Genomic DNA, 27,205 nt, shown 5'->3' on the forward strand with positions numbered 1-27,205 from the left:
TGAAAAATGCCAGAGCTACATACCAGAGGACAGTAAACAAGATGTTTGCCCCCCAAATCGGGAGGAACATGGAAGTCTACGTGGACGACATGATTGTGAAAAGCAGAGAGGCCGGGACACACCTCGCCGACCTAACCGAGGCCTTCGACACGCTACGCAAGTTCGGCATGCGGCTCAACCCCACGAAGTGCGTTTTCGGCGTCACCTCCGGGAAGTTCCTGGGGTTCATTGTACACCAGAGAGGAATCGACGCCAACCCGGAGAAAGTACAGGCAATAATCGATATGTAGTCCCCCCGGACAGTTAAAGACCTGCAGCGACTCAACGGTAGACTGGTCGCCCTGTCTCGCTTCCTCGCCCGATCGGGCGATCGCTGCCTCCCTTTCTTCAAGGCGCTCAAAGACCCGAAGAACTTCCAATGGACGTCAGAATGCGAGGAGGCTTTGAAACGGATGAAGCAGCACTTGGCCAGCCTCCCTCGACTCGCCTCTGTTTTCCCCGGCGAAAAGCTGGGGCTCTATCTGGCGGCCTCCCCGTACGCGGTTAGCTCCGTCCTCGTCAAGGAAAGCTCCGGCACACAACTCCCGATCTACTACGTCAGCCACGTCCTGAGTGGACCCGAGGAGCGCTACCCGCCGATAGAAAAACTCGCACTCCAGGCACACTCGGTGGAAGTCGTCACCGACCAACCTCTCCGGCAGATCTTAACAAAGTTCGTTGTTGCAGGTCGGCTTCTCAGATGGGCGGTGGAGCTCGGAGAGCATGACATCAGCTACGCACCCAGGACCGCCATTAAGGCCCAGGCGGTAGCCGACTTCATCGTGGAACTAGCTCGGGTGGGCAAAGACCTCGAGCGAACACCAGAGACTTGGACCCTACACGTGGATGGCTCGGCCAACTCAGGGGGCGTCGGAGCTGGGCTGGTCCTTCTCGCCCCCGACGGACGCTCGTTCGAGCGCTCCCTTCGCTTCGGGTTTAAAGCCACCAACAATGAGGCGGAGTACGAAGCGCTCCTAGCCGGATTGAGGCTGGCCCTCGAAATGCAGGTGGCCGCAATACACGTCCTCACTGACTCGCAACTCGTGGCCGAACAGCTCAGCGGAGGATACGAGGCTCGTGACGCAACCATGGCCAAATATCTGGCGCGGGTAAGGGAGCTAACCGCGAAATTCCCTTACTTTACATTGTCTAACGTTCCGAGGGAGGAGAACGGACGGGCCGACGCGCTCGCTAAGCTGGCGTCAAGACGAACCCCCGAAGCGTGGTCAGAGATAGAGGAGCTTCCCGCTCGCGCCATTGAGGTAGCTACCACGGCCCCGGGCAGTGCGCCGACCACGTGGGTGCAAGAGCTGCTGCGCTTCAAGCGAGACGGAGCCCTCCCCCTCGACGAAGTCGCAGCTCGGCGTCTGCGCCGCACACATGCTTGGTACAACGAGGAAAGTGGCCGGCTGTACAGACGATCCTTCACCTACCCCCTCCTGAGGTGTTTGGAGCCTGACGAAGCCCAGACCGTCCTAGCTGAAACTCACGAGGGGATCTGCGGCGAACACATTGGCGGGCGGACCCTGGCGCACAAGATACTTCGCCAAGGCTACTACTAGCCAACCATGTGTCGAGACGCAAAAACTTACGTGCAGCGGTGCAGCTCGTGCCAGCAACACGCCCGCGCGCCCCGACAACCGGCGGTCCCCCTTAGTCCCATCGACTGCACATGGCCATTCGCCCAGTGGGGACTGGACCTCCTCGGCCCCTTTCCACCGGCCTCTGGGCAGCGGAAGTATATAATCGTGGGAGTAGATTACTTCACGAAGTGGGTCGAGGCCGAGCCGCTGGCTACGACGACGGAACACCAAATGGAGAAATTCGTCTGGAAAAACCTTGTGACCCGGTTCGGGTTGCCCAGAGCCATCGTCACCGACAACGGACCACAGTTCGCCGGCACGAGGTTCCGGGAGTTCTGCGCCGGTCATGGCATTCAACTGAGGTTCAGTTCGGTAGCCCATCCTCAGACGAACGGGCTGGCCGAGGTAACCAACCGATCCATCCTGGATGGCCTCAAAAGAAGAGTGTCCGCGGCCCGATCGACCTGGGAGGACGAGCTCCCTAGCGTGCTGTGGTCGCTGCGCACCACCCCCAAGGCCGCGACCGGAGAATCCCCCTATAGCTTGGCTTTCGGAACCAAGGCCGTCCTACCACCCGAGCTGACTGTCGCCACGCTTCGAACGAGGAACTATGATCAGGAGGCCTCGAACCAGGGACTTCGCGCCAACCTCGACGTACTCGAGGAGCGACGTACTGACGCACACCTGAAAGCCCTCTCTTACCAGAGAGCCGTCGCAAGGGTCTACAATAGAAGGGTACGACCCAGGCCAGTCAGGTTAGGCGACCTAGTCCTACGAAGAGCCGAAGTCAGCGACCCAACCCGAGCGAGGGGGAAGCTGGCTCCCAAGTGGGAGGGACCTTACCGGGTTACCGACGTGGTTCGACCAGGTACTTATCGACTCACCACGATGGACGGTTCCTCCCTGCCGAGGACATGGAACATCCAGAACCTTAAGAAGTTCTTCGTCTGTTGCCAATGCCCCGGCTCCCAAGTCGAAGTTGTGTAATTCAATGTCCGGAGCTTAAAAGACGCTTTTATTCACGAAGCATGGGATTACAAGACTCAACTTTCAAAGCAGGAAAACATATTGGAAGGAAGTTTTCTTTATAAGGCAAGGTGTTACAACCGTAACCAGACCCGAAGGTCACAAAAATTACAAAGTACAGAAACTGCTCGGCTGAGCTGACCTCCGGGCCGCCTTAACCGTCTGATCCTCCCATGCCATCATCGAAGGGAACGTCCTCCGGCATGTCCACATCCAAATATCTGGATGCGAGACAAATGGATCCGTTTCCACTTCTAGCCCGGGATGGCTCGTCTGAAACCGGCCAAGGGCGATCCGGTACCCGTACTCGTAGGTAACCTGCCCCGACCGAGCCAGCCCGAGCTGGAAGCCCGGGGACTGTTTATAGGCCTCGATTATTTCCTTCTCCGGCCGCCGCTCCCGCTCGGCCGCCAGGGCGTCGGAAGCCCCCTTCATGTCAGCCAGCGCACCCTCCAGCCGCTGGGTCAGGACGGCTGCCTCGCCTCGGGCCAGACGAGCCTCGGACTGAGCTCCCTCCAAGCGTCCCCGGAGATCGCTTTTCTCCACCTCGGCCTCCAACGACGACACGCGCTCCCCGGCCACCCCCGCCTCAGCTCGGAGACGCGTCGCCTCCGCTTCGAGCTCCGAGGAGCGCTGCTCGGCCGTCGCAACCGCCTCCGGAGCCGCCCCGGCCCGAACCTCCTCGAGCTGCTTGCGCAACTCGGCATTGCGCTCGCACAAAATTCCTAGGGCCCGACCCGCATCGCGAACGCGGTCCGCCAGTGCCATCGCGTAGTGCTGGCCCTGCAAGAAGAAAGTCAGAACGACCCCCCGGAGCATCACAAGCGGGAAGCTAGCAGCGGGACACTTACCCACAACAGCGACTTCACCGACTTCCCGAGAAGGACGTCGGAGTGTACATCTCCCGGGCCAGATCAGGGTGCAGCCCCCCTCGGACGAACGCGGCCGCGGTCTCCCCGTCAGCCCACACCCAGGTCCCGCGGGTCAACCCCCCCCAGCGGGCTACCAATCGGTCAGAGGGTTGGCCCTCAGAAAGCTCGCCCATCAGGCGCGCATGGTAGAAGTCATTCGGCGGCCCCGCGGGAAGGCGACACAAGTCCCGGATCGAGGGCTCTCGAGGCGCCTTCCCTGCAACCACGCTGCTCGGGCCTGCCTCGCCCCGACCTCGCCCTCCCCACCTATTGTGCGAGCCCGACTCCGTCGCCTCTGCGCTCTCCTGAGCCCTTGGGGGATTCGGTTTCTTCGGGGCTGCAACCTTCGCCTTCTTTCGAGGACGGACGTCCTCGAGGTCCACTGGCGCCTCTCTAGTGCCGATGCTCGGGCCGACCTGGCGCCGCGGAGATACGGCAGACGAAAGACGTCCTCCGCGCACCACAGCAAGATTCACCATCTCTGCACAAACACCACGACCTTGGTCAGTATCCTAAAAAAAGAAAAACAAAACTGGAAGGCCCACTGCCACCTCCTCAGGGCATACCTCGAGGTACGGGGCTCAAGCCCGCCTCGACCAACCACGCCTCGGTCATCTTACGGATGACTCTGGAAGAAGGGAGGATCTCCTTCAATCTTCGAAGGGCCCGGAGCTCCCCCTCGTCCAAGGCCGGGGCAGTATTATCGACTGCGCACGCCGCCCATCGGAGCCCGAAGCTCCAACTCTTGCTGGAAGGAGCCCCACTGACACGGAAACCCGGTCAGGCGGACAAATAATAGCCCCCCGACCCTCTGGATAGACGGAAACAGGAGAGGAAAAGGGACCGACTCGGAGTGATCTGGGCATAGTAGCATTCCCCGAGGAACGCCACCAGATAGCGCCAAGAATTCGGCGCCATCTGAGAAGGAGAAATGCGCCACCACGCGACGCAGGCAGTAATGACGGGGTGGAACGGAAGGCGCAACCCGGCCTCACGGGCATCTACTGTTAGGGCAAAGCCCTTGGGTATAGGGTCATACGCCCGCTGCCCCGGCTCAGGGGCAATAAGCGTGAACTCCGCCGGGACACTGTAACGGTCCCGGAGAAGGCTGAGCGACGACTCGCTCACGGTGGAGTCGAGGTCATGCGGCCACATAAGCGATTCGAGGGCCTTGGTGGCCCTTTCCTCGGACGACGAGCGGGAGCTCGCCAACGCCACCTCATCACCGGCAACGCCGGAAAGAGGAGGCGGAGAAGGAGAGGACGAAGGAGGGGAAGCCATCCTTATAGAAGCTTTTGGGAAGGAAGGGCGGCTGAAGAAGTACCGGGCTAGGACACCCAAAGAAGGGATTGAAGCAAAGGCAGGTACCAAGAGGTGAAAGGGACGGACGGAGCACTACTTATAGCCTGTTTCCCACCGAAACGGCGACCTTTCCCCTCCTGGGCCGCGCTGCGAAGATGCAAAAGTCGCATCGCCATAACTTCGTCCGGGGAGGCTCTTAATTACCACATGGTGCGAAGTACGGAGCCCCTGATCACATCAACCTCGAAAACCGACGACGCCCGAAAGGTATGGCCCTTTGACCTTCCCCAGGCAAAAGGCCATCCGGTTGCCCACGCCCGCTCAGTGGTCAAAATGGCCAAACGATAACCGAAAGACGAGTATCGCTTCGGTCACGTTACGCCCGGGGCCATCGCCTCGGCCGACACCAAGTGCCTCGGCTGCGCCACCCCGAGTCACACCAGCGCGGTCACCCCGCCTGCGTTGTGCTCCTCGGCTCTCCGGCTCCGCGCCACCCCGAGTCACACCAGCGCAGTCACCCCGCCTGCGTTGTGCTCCTCGGCTCTCCGGCTCCGCGCCACCCCGAGTCACACCAGCGCGGTCACCCCGCCTGCGTTGTGCTCCTCGGCTCTCCGGCTCCGCGCCACCCAGAGTCACACCAGCGCGGTCACCCCGCCCGCGTTGTGCTCCTCGGCTCTCCGGCTCCGCGCCACCCAGAGTCACACCAGCGCGGTCACCCCGCCCGCGTTGTGCTCCTCGGCTCTCCGGCTCCGCGCCACCCCGAGTCACACCGGCGCTGTCACCCCGCCCGCGTTGTGTTCCTCGGTCCTCGACTTCGTATCTCCTCAGTCACACTAGCGCGATCGCACCGCCTGCGCGGTGCCTCCTGGTACTCTTCGGCCTTAATGGCCCCTAGACTGACCCCACTCAGACCCACCTGAGCAACACGTTGAAGCAGGGAGCCATGCATCGAACTCCTTACGCACAAAGCTAATGCATAGCTCCTTTCGGGGGGGGGCATATGATAAGGGTAAAAAACTGACTTTGACGTAACACCCCAGAATTGACGTAATACACCCCCCCCCCGGTCGGACGCCCGGTACGACGCTCTGCCATGGAAATAGCATTAACTACGACGCGACGCACGCCCATACCCACCGTACCCGAACAACCCCCTCGGCTGACTCTTCGCAGCCGGCCGAGGCAGGCAGAGGCGCCAGCTGACACCCCCATACCCTGCGGCAGCTCGGCTCTCCACGCAACGCCCACAGCGGCAATAGACGTCGTCAGAGATACGGTCCTGCTCTGGCAGGATGGCCCATCAGGTAACATCAACCCCCCTTATAAATACCCCCCGGGTCCACGCCACTAGGGTTAAAAAAAGGGAAAGAAAACCCTTTCTCTCTCTCTCAGCCAAGATAACATTCCCTTCCGCTGACTTGATCGTCGGAGGGGTCGGGCCGAGCCACCGACCCGACCTGTGTGCAGGTACCCAGCCACCGTCAACCCGGTTCGCCCAGGCGGACTCCTCGAGCAAGATCCTTCGCATCCGCCACCTAAAGCCCGACAAAGGGGGACACCTCTAATCCCAGGCATTTGGAGCCCAGAACCAGCCGCGTCAGCCCCAAAGTCGCGGCCCGAAAGTTATTTACCATAACAGTTTTGGTTTCTGCTAATTTTGATTCCAGTAAGGCAGGAAGATGCATTTCGACTTACCATCATCGCATTGTCCTCTTCTTCTTACAACATGAACACGGTTTTCTTGGATCCTTTTATTTTAGATTAGAGAGAGTGCTGCCGTGTTCTTAAACTTTCCTGTTAGCAGTAATAGCATGGTAAGTAGTGTAGTTTGTTCAAGATTTGCAATTACTTGGATAGAAATCTCAAGTAAATGACATTCCTCACCTGTACTTTTGGCATCAGATCCTAAATAAATGAAACATGGATTGCCTAATTTATGAAATAGGATAGAAGAGAGATCAAAAGGGATTAACTGCTTGCAATATCTCTTTGGCTTGGTGGGCACAAATGCTACATTAATGGCTTCCTTCCTAGTCGTATATGAAATAAGATAGAAGAGAGACTGCTAATCTGTTCAAAAGGAAATTGACTGCTAATCTGCTAATCTTTTGGGGTTGGGGTCGGTCCGACTTTGTAAAAGTAGTAGTGCCCGAATCATACGTTTTACATGTATTTATTTTCATCATTTATCTACATGGTTAATTCTTAAATATTTCATATGAAGAATTTTCTATAATGATGACTATATATATGTATGTATATATATATATATATATATATATATATATATATATGTATGTATATATATATATATGTATGTATATATATATATATGTATGTATATATATATATATATGTATGTATATATATATATATATGTATGTATATATATATATATATGTATGTATATATATATATATGTATGTATATATACATACATGTATGTATATATATATACATACATGTATGTATATATATATACATACATGTATGTATATATATATACATACATGTATGTATATATACATACATGTATGTATATATACATACATGTATGTATATATACATACATGTATGTATATATACATACATGTATGTATATATATATATACATACATATGTATATGTACATGTATATGTATATTATATATATATTGTGTATGTATGTATATATATATATATATATATATGTATATGTACATGTATATGTATATTATATATATATTGTGTATGTATATATATATATATATATATATATATGTATATTATATATATATTGTGTATGTATGTATATATTATTCCAGGCTAGCCTAATAATGTTGGTCTCGTTTCAAAAAAAAATTAATACTCATGTCACGACTTTAACCATTTATTCAAAAGTATACAAAAGTAAATATTAAACTTCTAACCTATTTTCAACTCATGGTTCATTTCCGTAGATGCTCTCTAATTCCAAATTTAGCATGCAATAAATATATCAAAACTGATACCGATATAGAGCTAGCAATAGGTCTCGAAAGATGGGTGGGATGTCACTCGCGAGAATCAAATGTATAGACATTCGTGTTATCCATATTCAATGGACTCTTGGAGACCTTAATGATTCCATTATCCAAGATGACAAATCCTCTCTCTCTCTCTCGTTTATTATTTCCATATACAATTGTTCCTTCTTTGCATATTAGGCCGTGATCTATTTTCTATTTCACTCAAGTTGTATTTTTTCTTAGTAAGTTATCCTCTGTTTGATATGCACATCAACCAAATATCATCCATCTTTCAGGTTCAAACAAATTTTGATAAACCTTAAAATGATACATGGAAGAACTAGTGTATAAATAACCTTGAGTTGTAGGCTTAAGTATCTTTCTTCTCACAAGTAACTTGAGATATTTTTGGTTTATCGTTAAAATCTTATTGACTAATTCGTTTAGTCCGGTCTATATTATTTGCATTATTTATTATATAATCAGTAATATTCTGTCAAGTTATTTATTAGTAGGTTCAGGCAAACCCAAGTTTATATAAATTAACATCACTGTCGTAAAACAACTTGCTACTGACATTAAGCTCATTGTGTCACGCTACAGTGGTCATGTTGCATTTAAGAAAGCACTAGTTGAACTCAATTCTCATAGGTTACCTCTTCTCATTATATATACTAGTGATGAAGCTTCTAAGACAATACCTCATATTTTGAACAACTGGTGGAATAAGGTTCTATCATCCATATGAGATGAAATGAGACATACAAGTTGTGAATACGCCTGCCCAAAACCTAAATGAAAATCATGTATGCTTGTCATTCTCTCATGTCATAAATTGAAGTTTCTTTCGCTAATCACCTTGAATTGCATATACAGTCTCAAGTTATGGGTTGGAGTGATATGCATGTGTCCAGTGACGTCCGTGTTTCGGCATAGTGGCTGCAAGCATGTTTGGGCTTAGGATAACTAGTCCAACCCCTCTGGTGGGTTGAATTTATGGGTGAAGACTACTATAAACTAAAGTAGAACTGCTGACCTCGTTGTGGTTGGCTCCCTACATGTTTGACTCTCTCTTTTTTTTTTTTGCAGTATTACAGTGGAACTCATAAGGTGATATTACCATCTAAATTGAAGCAAACAAATCGATTAAAACATATAAATTTAGTATTAGTTTAAGTATATTACCATTACACTTTTTGAGTGTCGTTCCTAATATATTATAGAAAAAAACATCAAAATGTTATCAGTTTTGAACTAGAGGGATATGCGGGAAAAAGGTATCAAAAGAATGAGGCAAAACACAAATCAAAAACAAAAAAACCTAAGCTGCACATTTTTGGTGGGTAACAAATGAAATACAGTAGAATCGAACTCAGAAGATAACCCATCGGACGAAAATCCATTACTTTTAACACTTTTGTCGCCGACGACATCACATCAACAATCAACCAACGTTATGGTCTTCCATGAAATTTGGAGTCTGATGTTACGCTACGGTGTGGACAATTGTAGGACAGATTGGGCGGTGGAGGTAATATTTACACGCACCACACTTGTCGTAGGAGTTTGTACCTTGAATTAGCTGGCGAGCTTTGCTGGTGAGGGATTGAGGTTGGAGATGGGGAAACCGGTGGTGTTCTGTCCACAATAGAAGCCAGGGGTGCATCTAATTCATCCAAATCCTGGTCGCTCGTATATCCCTTCCTCTGGACCATGGATGCTCTTCGGTCCAACTCCGCTTGGCGGCCTATATCAGCAACCTTCTCTGCCACCTCCGCTGGCAAAGGAGGCGAGTATAATACGGGAGCAGCTGCAGAGGGGAAGCCTCCAATGAGCTCCTTGTCCGACAGTCTCCGTTCCAAAATGCTCTGCACAAGCATGTATCCAACCGCAAGTCATTCGCACTCGGACAACAAAATTTATTTACTAATTTATTTTCAACCCCCAGTGCTTCTGTGGTTATTCTATAGACGCAGTGCACGCTTTGTGCACCTCTATTTTCTCAAGTTCAATTTATTAATTGCACCTCTATTGCAAATTTGGTGTTCCAATACTCCTGGCCTTTTTTTTGTTTTGTTTTTTTTTTGGAGAAAATGGATTGCCTGAAGAGGGGAAGAAAGAGCAATTGCTACTGGCAATTTAAAAAAGAGTAAAATTTTTGGCAAGTGATAAAAGCAAAGAATGCATATATTATCAGCAAAAGCAGTAAAATTTTCAGGCAACTCGTTATTTTACTTCGTTAAAACTTTTAGGTAGGATGAATGAAAAGCCAACTTTGTCTAACTTGGGGAAACAAGATTTTCCCTCGTGCAATGATTAATGGGAAGGTGATTTTTTTTTTTTTTTTGCAACATTTAGAAAAAGAAGTTCAACCATCCTCACCTGCTTTATGACAAACACACAAATTCGACACAGAGAGAAAAAGATCCAGACACCACATACCTCAGTGTTTAGTTCCTCCAGCACAATTCCTGGAACAGGATCTGGGCAGAACTCGTCAGGTGTAAAGTTGCAGAGAATCCGAATTATCAAAGGCAGACCAATAGATGGGCAGACCTGGAATGTTTGAAGACCAGTTGCATGAAGTCAGAGAAAAGACTGTGAGATATGAGAAAATGACAATTTGAAGAAAGGAAGCCTATGTTATGTCCCAAGAGGCTAACCTCTTTTCTAACGGCCCTGTCCAGTAGCATGTCCTTTGGGAGCATCAAAAGGTCACTCAACTGATTAAGTAGATGAAACGATTTTGATTCTGCAATTTCTTCCTTTCTATCATCAGCATCAGCATCCTGGTCATCTTTTGCTGAATCCTCAGCATCCATACCAAATAGATCTGTCAACCATCTAGACCAGTTTCCTATCTGCAGATATGTATAAACCAAAGCTTCGGACCACATGGTACAAATTACAGTATTAAAAGAAAGAAATGAAAACACTACCATCTCCTGAATTAGTCATGTACTTTAGTTAAAGTACAGTTTCTTAAAAAAGATCAAACTAAGCAAAGGCCTGTACCATGCACATACGAAAAATGAGTAACCACGTAATAAGCTAGCTTGAAAATTTTTCGATACTATAAATGCTGGTCTGTCTGGCCCAAAACAACATAATTTTCAAGCAAATAAATGGCAGATTGATGGTACAAACCACTCTTTGGACACAGACTCTTGCTCTAGTTTATATTAAATAGGTACCAACAGGATATAATATTCTAAATCTGGTTTTCAGGTAGTTTTTATCTGATGCCACAGTGCAGGAACAAAAACAGTTTCCACAGTGCCTATTCTGGAAGATGAATAATACAAACACCAAATGCTAATGATATTATAGAATATGGTTATTTAAGTGAAGGAATATAATAAAAATATAAAAGAAACATGATGTATTTAGTTCAGGGATATGTCCAAACACTTGGAAAATGGAGCAGTGAACTCAGGATGGATGATAGCAGCTGAAGAACCAACTTCTGGTGCCTTTCAACTATAATCAAACTCAAGGAAACTATAGTCTGCTCTTGACAAGGCATTGTCAGATTTTAACTTAAAAAGCAAAGCCATACCTGCCACCATGGAAACTATGCATCTATTGCTTCAACCAAGTATTAGAAGCACAGTTGCAGTGATGAATGACACAGGAAAATCAAAAAGATATACATCAGAGATTATGCCAATAAAACAATAGCTTACACAGGGAAAGAGTAATGTCCGTCAGTCTGCTCTCTGGAGCTTGTCCAGATAGGCAATCCTGGTTTTATTTCTGTGGAGTTATGGCTCTAGATCTGGTTAGATTTGTGACTGTTTATTAGGTAAAAGTAAACTTTGATTTAAGAACTACGAAGAATGATTTGATCAGTTTCTTTTTCTTTTCATTGTATCAGTTTTAGTATCACCTAAAACAAAACAATAGCTTTTCAAAATTTTATGATAAAATGAAGCTGTAGAGCTACGTACGGAATTTTTCAGTTGTGCACCAGATCCAAAGCTTAAATCCCCAGCAGGAATTGGCAGAACTTTTGGATCAACAATTGGATCAGATACAGGATCAGTTGGAATTTCATGAGCTGATTCTCGCAGAATTGCATTGAACATGGCAACATCTAATCTGGATACACACTGCTCCATCACCTATTCATATGCAGATTAGTGATTAACATTCCAATGCTTTTGGCAGAAGATAGTTTCATATCATTGCAACAAGAAAAAGAACATATTGACAGAGATGTACAGAAGAGAAGAAATAAAGTCACACAACAAGAACAAGAATGAGAACACTCCACTGAAATTAAAGGGAGAGACAAAAAAATTCTTCCAGGAGTGGATGATGATACCTTTTTTGCCAATACAGGCAAGCAGCCACACTCATGCCCTCCAGAACGAACAGGACAGAGCCTACTGAAGGCATCATGGAAAGCACTTTTCCACAAGTTTATAGAAAAACTTCCTTGCTGCTGATCACCCAATGCTGGTCCTAACAACTTCCCAAAGCTTTTTGGAGTGTATATGTCCTCCAGAGGTGATTGCATGCATGGAGTCAGTGTCTGAAACACAATATAGAACAAGATCAAAAAGGTAAAGATATTAAACAATCTCAAGCTGCGAGCGGACATCACTTTTAACAGAACTAGAAAAAACCTATGACCCATTCTTAAGCTATTTTCTTGTTATACGATAGAAAGCCTCAATCCAGTAGCAAGAGGTTTAACCCGACATATGCTATTGCATCATCAAGGGTTAGATCAAAATCACCAACGAAATTCAACCTGAACAATCTTTGTTCAGTTAACCCTGCTACAGAATGGCTATTAAAGTAGCACTCTGTCATGTCCTATTGCTACTACAGATAACCAGTCAGCTGGGCTTACAACCAATAAAACGATAAATACTTTAAAAAAACTAAAGTTAGCTGATCTAGACCAATTTAATCAATATTGTAATTTCAAACTGAACATCGTAAGATGTTATAAGAACAATTATGTGAATTTCTTCAAAATTCAATCAAATGGAATGACAGGTATTACACTTCACAGATTGCTAGACAGCTGAGGTCATAGATAAATGATGATGCAACTCAATATAAAATCATCATTTAAGAGATGTCACTAGAAAGATTCAAACTACGCCATTGGTTTCTGTATTTATAAACATATTTATCTCACTGATTGTCAATATAAAGAAAGAGGATAACTAATATAACATGTTCTTTCATGGTCACCATTATTTCAGTTGCATGTTCTAGAAAGATGTATTATCCATTGCAAACCACGTATTGAGTACAAGGCAAAATCAGCAAAACAAATGTTCAGTACCATTTCAATTGGCCTGAATCTAATGAAATCCTGGACAAGTTGATTTGGAACTACATAAGAACCATCTTTATACCAACTTGGGATGATTTATGAAAAAAATTATATATCATCCATCCACCTAGACTGACAAGATTGATGTTGAACCTACATTGGACTACGCTGGCGAAAAATATTATGAGCTTGCTAGACAGCTTGCATGAGTGCTCAAAATTCACTAAACTTGACATTGAGAAAGTGCTATCCAAGTTTAATCTTCATGATGTCAAGGACACTCTACGATGGCTCAAATAAGAAACAATATTTACCTGCCACCATACTGATTCAACAATCCGGGAGAAGATCCAAGATTCTATCTTTTCCAATGCAGATGTAAATGTGCTTGTATCCTGCCAGTCATCTATCAGCTGCATAAAACCAAAATTTTTCCCTTGTTTGATCCCGGAATTGATTTTCCGTTTCAGTGGTGATTGTTTCTCATCAGTTTTCCTTGCACCACCATTTGACTCGACTGTCCTCAGAGTTGCATTAGAATTGGACAAGTTGCCAAATGTTTGACAAATAATCTCTCTGAGGACAACCGTGTTTGACAACCAGAATGTTAACCTTGTACAAAAGAAGGAAATCGTTAGTCAATCCACAAATATATAGACATGCTTAACTCTTTGATATACTAAGTTCATTACCTTGAAACATCATTTCCACATGATTTTGCGATCAGTACAAGCCCCGTTACAGTGTTTCTAGCAACTGTGGCTTTCTTATCCTGAGTCCAATATTTGCAAGCATGAATATACAGTCTTGAAAGGCGCCGAGCAGGTGTGTGAACTTTATGTGCTGAACTTCCATGCTCTGGTATGACAGAATAGAGAGAAATCTCAAGCGCAGCAACTTCTCTGAGCTCCTCCTCAAGTTTTTCGATTCTCGATTCCATCTCCTCCATCTTCTGATATACACTTGCCCGGTCATCATCAAGGACATTCTCTTCTGTGTCAACCGTCTCATCATCTGTCCCATTACTCTGATCACAGATGGGAGCTTCATCCAGCACATCAATCTCCTTGACCTCTTCAATTGTTTTATCATCCATTTCTTCGGATACCTCTGATGAAGGTTTGGAAGAAACATTTGTGTTCTCTAACTTCTTATTGCTAGGGATTTTAGGTGACACTGCAGCTCTGCTAGGTTTTTGAGATTTCTTTTGACTAGTATTCAATGTTTTAAATTGCAGTCTGGCATGTTCTTGATGATTAGCACCTCCTCGTGACGTGCGGGGACGGTTTTCAGCTGGTTCCTTTTTTGTGAGCTTCTTTGGAACCCTTGAAGCTCTTTTTACCCTGTTCTCATCATTAGTTGGTGCCTCTCCTTGAGATGAAAGTGAATCCCTCGCAGGCTCATAATCTGATTCACCTTCCTTGCCATGTTTTACATCTTTTTCCAAATCACTCAAACGATCATCTCTTTCCTCCCCATTTTCTTTGGCACCCATTTTATGATTACAAATTAATAGCAACTCTTCAAACCTGTACACCATCGTTAAAATTATCTAAAAGTGTCTTCTTTCGTGTAAAGTTTAGAAGCACATAAACTGCATTCAATGCACTTACTTGAACAATCTGGAGACCCTTGTATTGAATCTGATATGATTCTTTCCGTGCAAAAGTCCTTTTTTGAAGTGGACACTGTGGAGTAGTCAAACTACTGAATTCTAGAAAATTTTGAACCTTTTTTCTTCACAAGCCTCACAAATGTATATTCCTGACACAGTCCAAAAAATTAGGGCAATTAGATGTATGAAAATTTCTATCTATTACTCTCAAAGATAGTAATCATACCTGATATTATTTCTTGACTGATAATATTAATCAAAAATCTGCAAATATATAAAACTGCAAAATGGAAAATTTTCTTCAGCAATTCACTGAAGGCAAAATTCTAATTGATTCAACAAATATGACTTTAAGAGTTACTTAAAATGAACAAATGCTATAATCATAAGTATATGATGGACAAGATCCGCAGATGACCTTGCAGCATAGTGATAAAAAATTTAGCAGTAGACATAACTTAACTTGGAAAATTAAGCAATATTAAATTTAAAATTTTGGCCACGAACAAGTTGCAATAGGACAATATGGGTCAACATTTCTAAAAGCCTGTACATGCCATGAGCCCAAGAAAAAGAAATGTTTATCTTCAAAATATCAAAGCCAGCCATATGGCTAATATTGATAATCAACAACAGGATAAATAAAGGCTCACAAACAATAGTTTTCTCTATCCAGTCTCGGTAGCAAAATCCAAGTTATTCTATACATCTATCATCAAATCTGTCATATGTTTTCTTTGGCAACTTCCAACTTTAAACACATATTTCCATACTCCAGCCTTCTATGATAATAAAGGCATAAAAAACAGCAGGTTGTCATGTGTATTTTTATAGGGCAGAGAATTATCTTAAACAAAGTAACACAAAATGATGGCTTCACAATCTTGTGCGTGCATTTCAACACCAAAGAACGAGTCAAGATATCGGACAGTCACTGATGGACAATCAATGACGAACAGTACAACAGACTATTTAGTATAACAAAAATTCCAAACACGGGCTAATTATATATCATCCCCTGTAATTTGTTATTTTTAGTATTTTGATCCTATACTTTGAAAAGTTAGGTTGAAATCCTTATAATTATTAAAGTAAACTGTTTAACATCGTTTTTTCTCACAGCATCTTAATCTTACTCCAGGGAGAAACGGATAAAAGATAACTAATTACATGAGCTAATTTATAATTAGCCCTCGCTGGTGTGGTCGCCAAATTCCAAGTCCCTGGAACACATTGGATCTAGAAGTGCCGCCGAATCACGAGATCCTAATGGCTGAACATATATTACGGCTCCAAACAAAGAGTGATAGGCTAGAAAACCAAGAATGCTCCAAAAACTAAACAAAAATTCAATCCATAAAACCAAAAGCAAGAATGTTCCAAGCTTCTTTAACATGAACGGAATCGGCAAGAAACATCAGCCTTAACTCCGATGCTAATCTTTCCAGTACCAGCTCAAGCAAGATCGAACAGATCGCCCAAAACCAGGAGCGGACTTTAGGAAATCAAGGATCCGCCGAAGATTGAACAGCTACTCAAACCATCGAACCAAAAGCAAGAATGCTCCAGGGTTCTCTACCGTGAATTCTATCAGCAAGAAACATCAATCATAACTTCGATGCCAACCATTCCAGAACCGACTCAAACGAGATCGTACGGATCTCGACAAGATCACGAACGGACTAAAGAAATGCTCATCAGAAGATCCAACGCCGGCCATTCCAGATCGCGCATCAAACAAGATCCGGTGCAACTCGCGGTACCAAGAAGAAGCAAACAAAACCAAAGGTATGATATTCGTCGGATTCCTCCAAGGAGTGAGAAAAAAGGACACCGACACAAAAGGTAAACGACAGGAAACCGAACAAGAAGGAGAGAAGAGGAAGAAGGGAAAAGGGATCGCAGGGAGTGAGACTCGAAATCCTCACCAAAAAGCTTCGCCCCTTCGCCTCGAATGGCGTCTCCTCTTCTTGATCTTTAACTCCCAAGAACAATAAATCGAAGCACCGGCATACTCCCGCCCATTAGAACCCGCACAAATGCCGGAATCCACCGGGGTTATTTAACTCGATTTAATCGCCAGTTTGAGATCCGAGCAAGAACGAGTGCCCTCTAACCCCTCGCCACCGTCCCACTCAGTGTGTGGTTTACGGCTGACGGTCACAGGGTGAGAGAGAGCCGAGGGAGCTGCTTTAAAGTGAAGGAGTTGAATTCACCGCGCCGTGTGATTACCGATGCAACAACGAGGCTCTCAAGGTCCCACGCCACGTGGACGCCGTACGATTCCTGTGAATCCTCACGTTCGGTGAGTGGCACCGTGGGAGTCGTGTGGTTCGTGATCGAGGAACACTTTGCTGCCCCTGCGATGGAAAGGGTCCCACCGCTCACACTACCGACGCACCCTGAGGAACGCAAGTGGTAGAATAGGGTAAATGACTGACGGGTGAGAATAATATCTGAGGGGTGATTTGGGTGACCGGGAGACGGGGTGTCGGTGCGTGGAGATCACCGAGAGGTCCCGGTTCGCTGCCATCAGTCATTCAGCTATACGCCCGACGCGTGCCGGTGATAGGTGGGGGAGATGGGTCCACGACAGCCATACGCCGGTTGTAGTTCCGTAGTCCGTAGATGACAAAATAATCGAGGCATCTGCAGGTGTATGATATGGAGAAATGATGTAAATCCTGTGGAATGTAATACCAGGTTGTGCCAGCAGACCAATTATTTACATTAGCAATAACAAGTTCTTTTGATTTCAGCTTCATAATCGTGCTAATGGAGTCAGGTTGATCGTGATGCTAATGTGAGGTAGCCTTGTAAGCTTCCAAGCCAAATATGGTAGAACTGAGTTGACGATCAAGCGGTAGAGATCTGGGCAAGCAAGACAGTGGATAGATGATACAGAAAAGAGATGCAGAGTGGTAGGTTGACTGGCTGGCTGGCTGGCTGGCCAGAATGCAAAGTGGTAGGTGGGGAGGCAATTCCCTGAAGGGGGCCAGTACAGAAAAGAGAAACCAAGTCACCATCTCACTGTACTCAAACTCCTGATGGGCAAATGTGACAGAGATGCAATGTGTGTAAACCGGTCATCACCGGAGTTGCGACGAAGGGAAAGGCCAAAATAGTCGATAAACGAGTTTACGTGGATGCAGTGGTTGTCCTTTGCTGTGGCCCAAACCCCAATTATGTTCGATGAGATGTGTGGAAGATACACCGATCATATGCAAACGGAGTTGGGAGGATGGATCTATATGCGTCTTACATGAAGTTTGTGAGCAGGTTTGCTTCGGTAACCAAAGATGATGTTTTTTTTTTGGGGGACTAAACTTAAAATAATTGTTCGGCTAATGGGATGAGGAGACCAAAGATCATATTCTAAACCAGCAACATGTGATGCGTGATTAAGCTTCTTCCTAGTAAGGACAGTGATAAGTGACTGTAGATTTAGAGCAAGATGTACAGATCGCATAGAGTTGGGTGATGCAAGCTGAGGATGGGTGAGTGACTCGCAAGGCAAGCAGAAGAAGGTTCGGCACGAGATGGAGGGTGTGATGTCGTACAGCCACCCACCTCACCCTCTCCGCCATATTTTGGAAGATGTGCACTTCCTTTTCGGACGTCTGCATTGTTTTGCTTGAATTCTAAGGATGTCTGTTTCGATTCCTTTTCATTGTTCGTCGCCAAAGTAAGAGACTCCGATGCAGTGAGTCAACATCCGGTAGACGGTGTCAATGGACCGCCAGCACTCCACACCAATCTAATACCTTTTATAGAGATATTGTTTGTTTGACACATTATTCGAGTAATTCGCATGATCGATATAAATGATGTAATGATATTAATTGCAACATCTAACGGTTGAGATGATTCTTTCATCTTTGTATCCAAATAATATCTATCAATCATATTTTTGTTGGGTACATACTCAAAATTAGAATACACCGTAAACATAATGAATATGGAACCACAATTCTTACCGGACGGTATAGTGAATTCGCGTGGTCCACGTCTACTACAATCGATCATCATCTCTCGCCGACAAAAGCTGTGCCGCACTAAGTCCACGCACTAGTGGCGTCCGACGTGTCTGCATGATGGACGCCGTATGACCACGACCACGTCATCATTCTTTGAACATCGGATGCTACCTTGATTTCTCACGATTTCCTATGAACACACGTCACCATTTGCGACGATTTCTCACAATTCCCATGCATGTTGTGTGAGCCAACTCACGATCGAAAGCATGCAGTTGCATCGAAGGATTGGGGAGGGGGTTTAGCCATCATGCATGCCTTCCCGCGCCAGCTTTTGCCACCCCTCTCTGTCGCCTGCCTCTCGTTCGTGCATCGTCTTGGCAACCGCCCTGATGAAATCTTTCGACTGGGGTGGCTTCTGCTTCTTGAACCTTCGGTTTTATCATGACAGATGTACTTTTAGCGCGTATCGGATCCAAAGGGACACGACAGCATCGAAAGATCGCAAGTAGGTGTAGGAGAAGGGAGCTTTCTTTAATCGGCTATCGCAAGATCCCATTGCAAAATGCTTGTTGCATGTCATGGGTGTAAGATCGACGAGTCGGAGAGAAGGAAACAAAAAGAAATATGGAAGCGTAGTTCTTTAGTTTTAGATAGATGTAGCTACAGAGTCGTGGATATAATATGTTGTACGTCGGCTATTGATGGGGGACATGGAAAATTAAGTTGATCCGATGCAGCTTTTGACCAATCGCCATGGGAACCTATATAAAAAAGAAAAAGAAAGAAAAGGCAAACATCAGGGACCGTCGGTAGAGCTGTCGCAGTCGTCATTTTAAATGGCCAATGGAAGTATTCTTGGAACAAAGGCCTCCTCTGTGGAGGAAAGATGAGAAGAGTAAAGCTATTTACGTGGACCACCGGAAACCCTACTCTTTTTCCAAAGCTCAGTTACGCAAATTGGAACTCCTGCACCAGATTAGGTTTCTTCGAACCTGTTTTATCAAGCAGATGAGGAGGGGCTTGCAACTGACCATCCCAGTTCATGCGAAGTCGACAGGTAAAGGGTGTTATCCGACTGGATCCATCGACTTACGATAGACAGACAAGTAAGTATGTTCCTCCGGTTGATGAACCAACTACCCATATCGACTTGTATTGTCACATCACATCAACATCTCGTATTTATAGTTCACCCACAATCTATAAAGGAGTTTGGAAGTATCGTCCGAGATACCATTTCCGAGTCTCGGGTTCCAAAGGACTGATTTTGATAGGCGAGCGTCATCTTGGGAGGTGTTTATGGTAATTGGTCCGTCCAAGAATCCCTTCTTGTCCATCAAGCAGCTGCTATGGACAAGGATGGAGAAAGCCAGTTACTTTGGGGCATCTCGTGGTCCTTTTGAGATGTGGTAAGAAATTTAGTTCTACCAAGCTAAGAAGCATGGATGATGGACGTCTTCGTGTTCGACACATGTCGGACACTCGTTGGTGACCTTTTGCTTGTATGATCATCATGCGATAATCATATGCTTTGTAAAAAAAGAAAAATTATGAATGAAGAACTTCATGAGAAAACATATATCAATTATATCTGAATATTATTAAGTATTATTTGATGCACTCAATTTTTATCTCGAATATTTAAATTTAAAATTTTTATTTATACTATTCTTTTATTCACATTTCCGAGTCAATAAATACTATAAGACTCATGTTAGTCAAATATGATATATATATATATATATATATATATATATATATATATATATATATATATATATATTAAAAATTACATGTGTCATCGTCTTGTGCATATTCTAATTTATTTACAAATTATTTATCAGCGAGTCCGTGCTTCGTACCTTCTCGACTGCCCTCTCTCTCTAACTCTCATATGTTTGGTTTAGGGTGATACGAATACTACACCATCAATCCAATATATTGATATATAGATCTAAATCATAATGTCATAACCCTAATGAAATAAGAAATCTTAATCAAATCCTTAATTAAAACTAAATTATAATTCTAACATCCTCCCTTAATTTAATTTTTTTTCTTAAAACTTTCAATAATTTTGGTAGGTGCTCAAATGATTCCATCTTTAGAGGCTTTATAAAGAAATATTGAACTTATATTTACTTCTACAATATCTAGACTGTTATTTTATTCACTTGATGTCTTATAAAGTAAAATATCATGTCTATCATTATTGATTAGATTTTTTTATAATTTGGAAGTTAAAGAATTATCACACAAAATTTTAGTTGGCATATATATATATATATATATATATATATATATATATATATATATATATATATATATTTGTGTGTATATGTATATATGTATGTATGTGTTTTTATATATATATATATATGTGTATGTATGTATGTGCCAGATATATATATATATATATATATATATATATATATATATATATATATATATATATATATATATATATATATATATATATATATATATAATCAAATTGCTTACAATGCATATCTTGTTGCAATAAATTCTGCTTTGGTAGTTAACATTGTCCTAATAGATTGTTTCTTAAAATTCTATGAAATAGCTTCAAATCTTAAGAACAATGCATAACTAGATGTACTCTTCTTACTATCAAGACTACTTGCACAATCAATGTCAGTAAATTCAATCAAAGAAGTGTTTTTTCTATCATAAAAAAATCAAAATCTCAAGTGCCATTTAAATAACATAAGACTCTTCTTTGTTGCTGGAAGAAAAACTTCTGCTGAAGTCTCCATAAATCTAATGATTGTTAGGATCGGAGCGACACTAAGAGGGGGGGTGAATTAGTGCAGCGGATTAAAAGAAAACATCTTCTCCAAATCATTCCATTGGTTCATTGGAAGAGAAGACATTCCAAATCCATTTTCGACTATGTGCCATAAATTCAAATCCAAAGAAAGTAAGAAAACTCTCATTCGAGTTTTCCAATAAGTGTAATCCGTCCCATTGAAAAAGGGAGGACAAATGAGAGAGTGACCCTCTTGAAAGTCGTAAAGAGCCATTTATATTTGGGTGTTAAACCAAGGTAGAAAAACGTGGCTCTGATACCAATTGTTAGGATCGGAGCGGCACTAAGAGGGGGGGGGGGGTGAATTAGTGCAGCGGATTAAAACTTCGGTTTCGACAAATCTTTCGTACGATAAGAATGGAACTTGAAAAGCTAAACTTGAAAGCGTATTCTTAAAGTTGTGCAGCAAAGGTAATAAGGAACTAAAGCATGTAAGAAGGTTTGCAGTAATGTAAATAGCAATAATGAAATGCAAACCAGAGATTACGTCGATTTTAGAGTGGTTCGGTCAAATGACCTACATCCACTTGCGAGGCCCCTCTTCGATGAGGCTCCCACCTTCCACTAGCAAATCTCTTGAAATGGAAGGGCAAATACCCCTCTTACAACCTTTTACAAGCAGTTCAACCTCTTACAAATTTTCAGCAAGAAAGAATGAGGAGAACTCTAGCAAATTGAAAACAAGAAAGGCAAAGACTTTTCTCTCAATCACTTGCTGCACAAAAGTTGTTCTCTCAGCTAAGATTTGAGGGGTATTTATAAGCCTCAAGAGGATTCAAATTTTGGGCTCCAAAATTTGAATTCTCTTTGGGTTCCCGAATGCTGGAGGTGCCACCGCCCAGCACTCGGGTGCTGGACGGTGCAACCGCCCAGCCAAGGAGGTGTCACCACCCAGCTCTCGGGTGCTGGGCGGTGCCACCGCCTAAGCCAAATCAGCTCACTGGTTGGGCTCCAAATTTGGCCCAAACCAGTCCGAACTCGGGCCCAATTGACCCCTACTTGGGTTATAGGATTAACACCTAATCCTAACCCTAAATAACGTACTAACTACGAATTTAAAGACATTTTCTAAGCTATTACAAAGTCCGTAAGTCAAGACTTCTTCCGGCGAACTTCCGACGGTCTTCCGATAAACTCTCAAAAACCATTCTGCGGACTCCCGGCAAGCTCCTAGACTTCACGATTTGATCTTGGCGAGTTCCAACGAGCTTTTTCGGCAAGCTCCGATCTTTCTCGGTGAGCTCCGCGAACTTCCAACGAACCTTCCGGCGAGCTTCCGAAAAACCCTTCGGCAAGCTCCCTACTCATTCTCGGCTAGTTCCGACAGCATTCCCGACGAACCTTCGGACTTCCGTCGAACTCTCGAACTTGCAACAAATCCTTCGCGCTTGACTCCAGCACTTTGTTTCGCTTTATGTCTTCATCGTTATCGTAGTTAATCATGCACACACAAACCAAAACTCAACTCTGATCTAGACAATTATTACAATGCGAATTGACATTTTGTTGCCCGGCACGTCATTGGTTGGCGCTTCGTCCGATTCTTCGGTGCATCGTCCTCTCTTGCGGCTTGTTGCCCAATCGGCGGTTGACCTCCGCAACCCCAATATCCTTGGCACAATTCCACTCTCCTTGGCCCGACGCCCGACGTCCGAAGCCTTCTGCCGTCCAATACCCTGACGTGATCTCCTCCGACACAACGTCAATTCCTCCTACGTTAACTGTATCGAGTAGACCTGCATCACTCAAAATGCAGTTAAACATAAACATAATTATCAATTAGTTTCATCATCAAAATACGAGATTCAACAATGATTAGGTTGTCTCTATACATAATATTTGGTTTAGATGATGTTGAGTACATAAGACTCCCTCGGATTCTATAATTGAGCTATAAACACATTTCAACTAAAGTACTAACAAAGCTGGTTTTTATCTATATTGAATCTTTCAAGAATGTCTATAATGTATTTTACTTGAAAAATAAAAATTATTATATTTTGTTGCTCAACTTTAATTCTTAGATGATATTTTATCAAATCGAAGTCAATCATATAATAATTCATTCGTTTACATATAAGCTAGTAATTATCTCTCTCTCTCTCTCTCTCTCTCTCTCTCACACACACACACACACACACATATATATATATATATATATATATATATATATATATATATATATATATATATATATATATATATAATACCAATATTTGGGTGATTGTTTTTAATCATATAATATTTTTTAAAATTTAAATTTTTATTCCTTGAATTATAAATTGATGAGATTGATTAATATAAACTTCTTCTTATAACTCATCATGCAAATAATAACAACAACAATAATAATAATAATGTCTAACTGATAAACTAACTAATTATTTTGAGTTGCAAGTGAAAGTACTAACATCACTGTTTTGTCTAGCAACTAGTGCAAATACCTCATTATAATCTATCCCTTTTTTCTATTTGTAGCTATTTGCAATTAGTCTAACTTCTCTTCTTATCTTAGCTTTAGAGATCCATGAAATAATATTTTTATCTATCTTTCTTGAGAGGTTAACTTCATTCCTCTTTTTATCTACTTCTCTATTAAAAATCAAATTTTTTAATCTTTGAAAGGCGACAAAAAATCTCTATCATCCATCATATCTTTAAAATAATCCAAAATATATTTTTTTAACTCTTCCAATCCAAAAAAAAAGTCATCATAATTTTTTTTTATCTCTAGTAATCTTTTTTTAAATCAAATTTAGACAATAACAAAATCCAAAATAAATTATAAAAGCCATCATTTATACTTTCAATCTTCTTTTTGTAATATGATCAAACTTTTGATATTTTTCTATTAATTAATTGGCATCATGGTGATTTCTTTATTTAATTATCTTTCTTCTATTGTAATATAATCTATCGATTGATTTCTTGATCTCCGTAGATCATTTTATTTGATAATTGTATAAGTAATTATTCTCTCTCTAAAATTTTGTTCTCTATTATTTCTATCTCCTCTATCTCTCTCTACTATTTAAACCTAAATGACAATATTATAATCCTAACGAAATAAAAACTCATAATTCAACTCATATAATTATTAAATTATATATCTTTCCCCTGTAATAGGAAGGATCAAATTAGTGATATCATACCCTTACCCTTCTCTTCTGCAGCACAAAGCAAATCACCATGTTTAGCTTCATCAGCAGCGCAAGTCTACAGCAATTTGTACTTCCCAGATTCCGTTGGCAATCGAAGATGGAGACAGAGAGGGAAGGGTAGAAAAGTAGGGTAAACAATCCATGGGGAACCGACTTGCTGTGACATCCCTTTGACGCCCTATTGCTTCTCAATCAACCGTCTAAGACGAACGCATCCATAACCAACGGCTCCGATCACCTTCTCCTTCCCTTTCCCCCAAATATCAAATTACGAATCCCGTTCCATACGAAAGGCCATGGTCAAAATATTACCTAAATTAAAACAAACGCATAGCGAGCCAATCTCTTAAGAAAGGGGAAGATGAGGTGGTTTCCGCCAAAATATCCCACAATCTTATCCCCAATGTGGACTCCGCTCCTCCTCCTCCTCCTCCTCCTCTATTTCGCCGCCGCTGATCATGGCGGAGCCACCATCATCTCCGTTACCGATCACGGAGCCGTGGGCGACGGCAGGTGCTACGACACGGTGGCGATCCAGGCGGCGATCGACGCGTGCGCAGGGGCGGGGGGCGGGCGCGTGCGGTTCCCCGCGGGCGGGGACTACCTGACCGCCACGGTATGGCTTCGAACAGGTGTGGTGCTGGAGGTGGAGGCCGGGGCGCGGATCCTCGGAGGGAGGCGGCAGTGCGACTACCCGGCCGACCCGGCGCGATGGTATGTAGTGGTGGCGGAGGGGGTGCAGCGAGTGGGGATCACCGGCGGCGGGGAGATCAACGGGCAGGGCGAGGCGTTCGTGGTGCGGCGGGACCCGCGGAAGAATGTGATGGTGAGCTGGAACGCCACCGGATCGTGCCGCGGCGACGAGTGCCGCCCGCGCCTTGTCGGCTTCATCGACTCCGTCGATGTCGTCGTCTCTGACGTCACCCTCAACCAGACCGCGTACTGGTGGTGCGTTTCGCTCTCTCACTCTCTCTCTCTCTCGCTTTCCTTAGTGTTGAAGTACATAACACCCTATCTCAGACCACCCTCGAAGCTGAATTTTTCAGACCAACGTTAATTTGGGTTGGGTTAATGCGTCCCTCAGTTTTGGGTTTGGCCCATTTCATGTGGGCTGAATGTGCCCAAAATAGCTGTCAATGGGCATTTGTTCTCTATTTTATTCATTTAATTCGTTCAAAACAATTGATATTCGATCTCATTTCTTATCAGGAATTAATACCGTGTAGATGATGACGCAATTAAACTTACTAGGACAGGGAAATTGAAGTGATGGCATCTTTCTCTTCTGCAGTTTACATTTGGTGAGGTGCGATCACACATTTATCCGCAATGTCTCGATTTATGGAGACTTCGACTCGCCCAACAACGACGGGATCGATATCGAGGACTCCAACAACACCTTCATCACGAATTGCCATATCGACACAGGGGACGATGCCATATGTCCCAAGTCCTCCACGGGACCTGTGCACAACTTAATAGTCACGGACTGCTGGATTCGGACCAAGTCATCTGCGATCAAGCTTGGAAGCGCGAGCTGGTTTGACTTCCGGAGATTGTTGTTCCACAACATCACCATCGTGGATTCGCATAGAGGACTCGCAATGCAGATTCGAGATGGAGGTGCTTCTTCTTTCGTATGCTTGCTGCCTATGCTTTGTTTTTGGCAGTAACAACAGTGATGATCTACGCAGGCAATGTGAGTGACGTCGTGTTCTCCAACATCAGAATAAGCACGAAATACTACGATCCTTCATGGTGGGGAAGAGCAGAGCCAATTTATATCACAACCTGCCCGAGAGATCCGGGTTCTAAGACCGGATCCATTTCAGACGTTCTCTTCATGAACATCTCAGCCGTGTCGGAGAACGGAGTGTTCTTATCGGGTTCACCGGGAGGACTCATCAGCAACCTCAAGTTCAAAGATATCAATCTGACGTACAAACGGAGGACGAAATATCCCGGTAACTTGTACGATTACCGGCCGGGGTGCAGGGGCATGGTGAAGCACCAGACGGCGGGGATGACGTTGGAGCACATCTCAGGACTGGAGATGGAGAATGTGAAGATGAGGTGGCATCGGAGCAACGTCAAAGGGTGGAATAATCCTCTTTCGATCACACCTTCCACCGTAAACAAACTATCTTTCAAGGAATGGGCCTCTGAGATCTGTTAGCAATTTATTGGTCATCGTTCATCGTTCCGGCATGGAGCACAATAGATTATTACTCTTCTGCTCGTATAAGAAGTAGGGATTGATTATTACTCTTCTGAATGCTCGTATAAGAAGTAGGGATGAAAACAATAAAAAAGAAAAAGGAACACAGGAGTTGTGTAAGATATATAATATAACCAATTAGATTATGTTGAAATATTTTAGCAAATAGAATAGGAACTCTACTTAGATTCCTTAGGAGATAACATTGATCCGTCTATAGATAGGAACTCGTCTTGAACATAGTTGAGGGTTTCTTA

General features: G+C 44.0%; 2 protein-coding genes across 5 annotated transcripts; one reads left to right on the plus strand and one right to left on the minus strand.

Annotated features, from left to right (window-relative positions):
* Positions 1-9,220: 9,220 nt before the first annotated feature.
* On the minus strand, positions 9,221-16,960 carry LOC135620155 (uncharacterized). Of its 4 annotated transcripts, none has more exons than XM_065122867.1 (10): positions 16,688-16,930; positions 14,986-15,039; positions 14,758-14,908; positions 13,837-14,673; positions 13,459-13,756; positions 12,176-12,385; positions 11,799-11,972; positions 10,512-10,709; positions 10,291-10,404; positions 9,221-9,716 (listed from the first exon to the last, which is right to left on the minus strand). In XM_065122867.1, exons 4-10 carry the CDS (start codon positions 14,637-14,639, stop codon positions 9,387-9,389), a joined length of 2,127 nt encoding a protein of 708 aa, XP_064978939.1. In that variant the 5' UTR covers positions 14,640-14,673; positions 14,758-14,908; positions 14,986-15,039; positions 16,688-16,930; the 3' UTR covers positions 9,221-9,386. The 4 variants fall into 4 exon arrangements, with proteins under 4 accessions (XP_064978939.1, XP_064978947.1, XP_064978934.1 ...); XM_065122875.1 differs by lacking the exon at positions 16,688-16,930 and adding an exon at positions 16,211-16,664; XM_065122862.1 differs by lacking the exon at positions 14,986-15,039 and having other exon boundaries at positions 16,688-16,960.
* Positions 16,961-25,086: 8,126 nt separating this feature from the next.
* LOC103977893 (polygalacturonase ADPG2) lies at positions 25,087-26,933 on the plus strand. Its single transcript, XM_009393545.3, has 3 exons — positions 25,087-25,678; positions 26,022-26,353; positions 26,425-26,933. The coding sequence occupies exons 1-3, from the start codon at positions 25,092-25,094 to the stop codon at positions 26,904-26,906; spliced, it is 1,401 nt and encodes a 466-aa protein (XP_009391820.2). The 5' UTR covers positions 25,087-25,091; the 3' UTR covers positions 26,907-26,933.
* The last annotated feature ends 272 nt before the right edge of the window (positions 26,934-27,205 follow it).

This window comes from Musa acuminata, chromosome BXJ1-3 (genome assembly GCF_036884655.1).
Source record: "Musa acuminata AAA Group cultivar baxijiao chromosome BXJ1-3, Cavendish_Baxijiao_AAA, whole genome shotgun sequence".
NCBI classification, from domain to species: domain Eukaryota; kingdom Viridiplantae; phylum Streptophyta; class Magnoliopsida; order Zingiberales; family Musaceae; genus Musa; species Musa acuminata.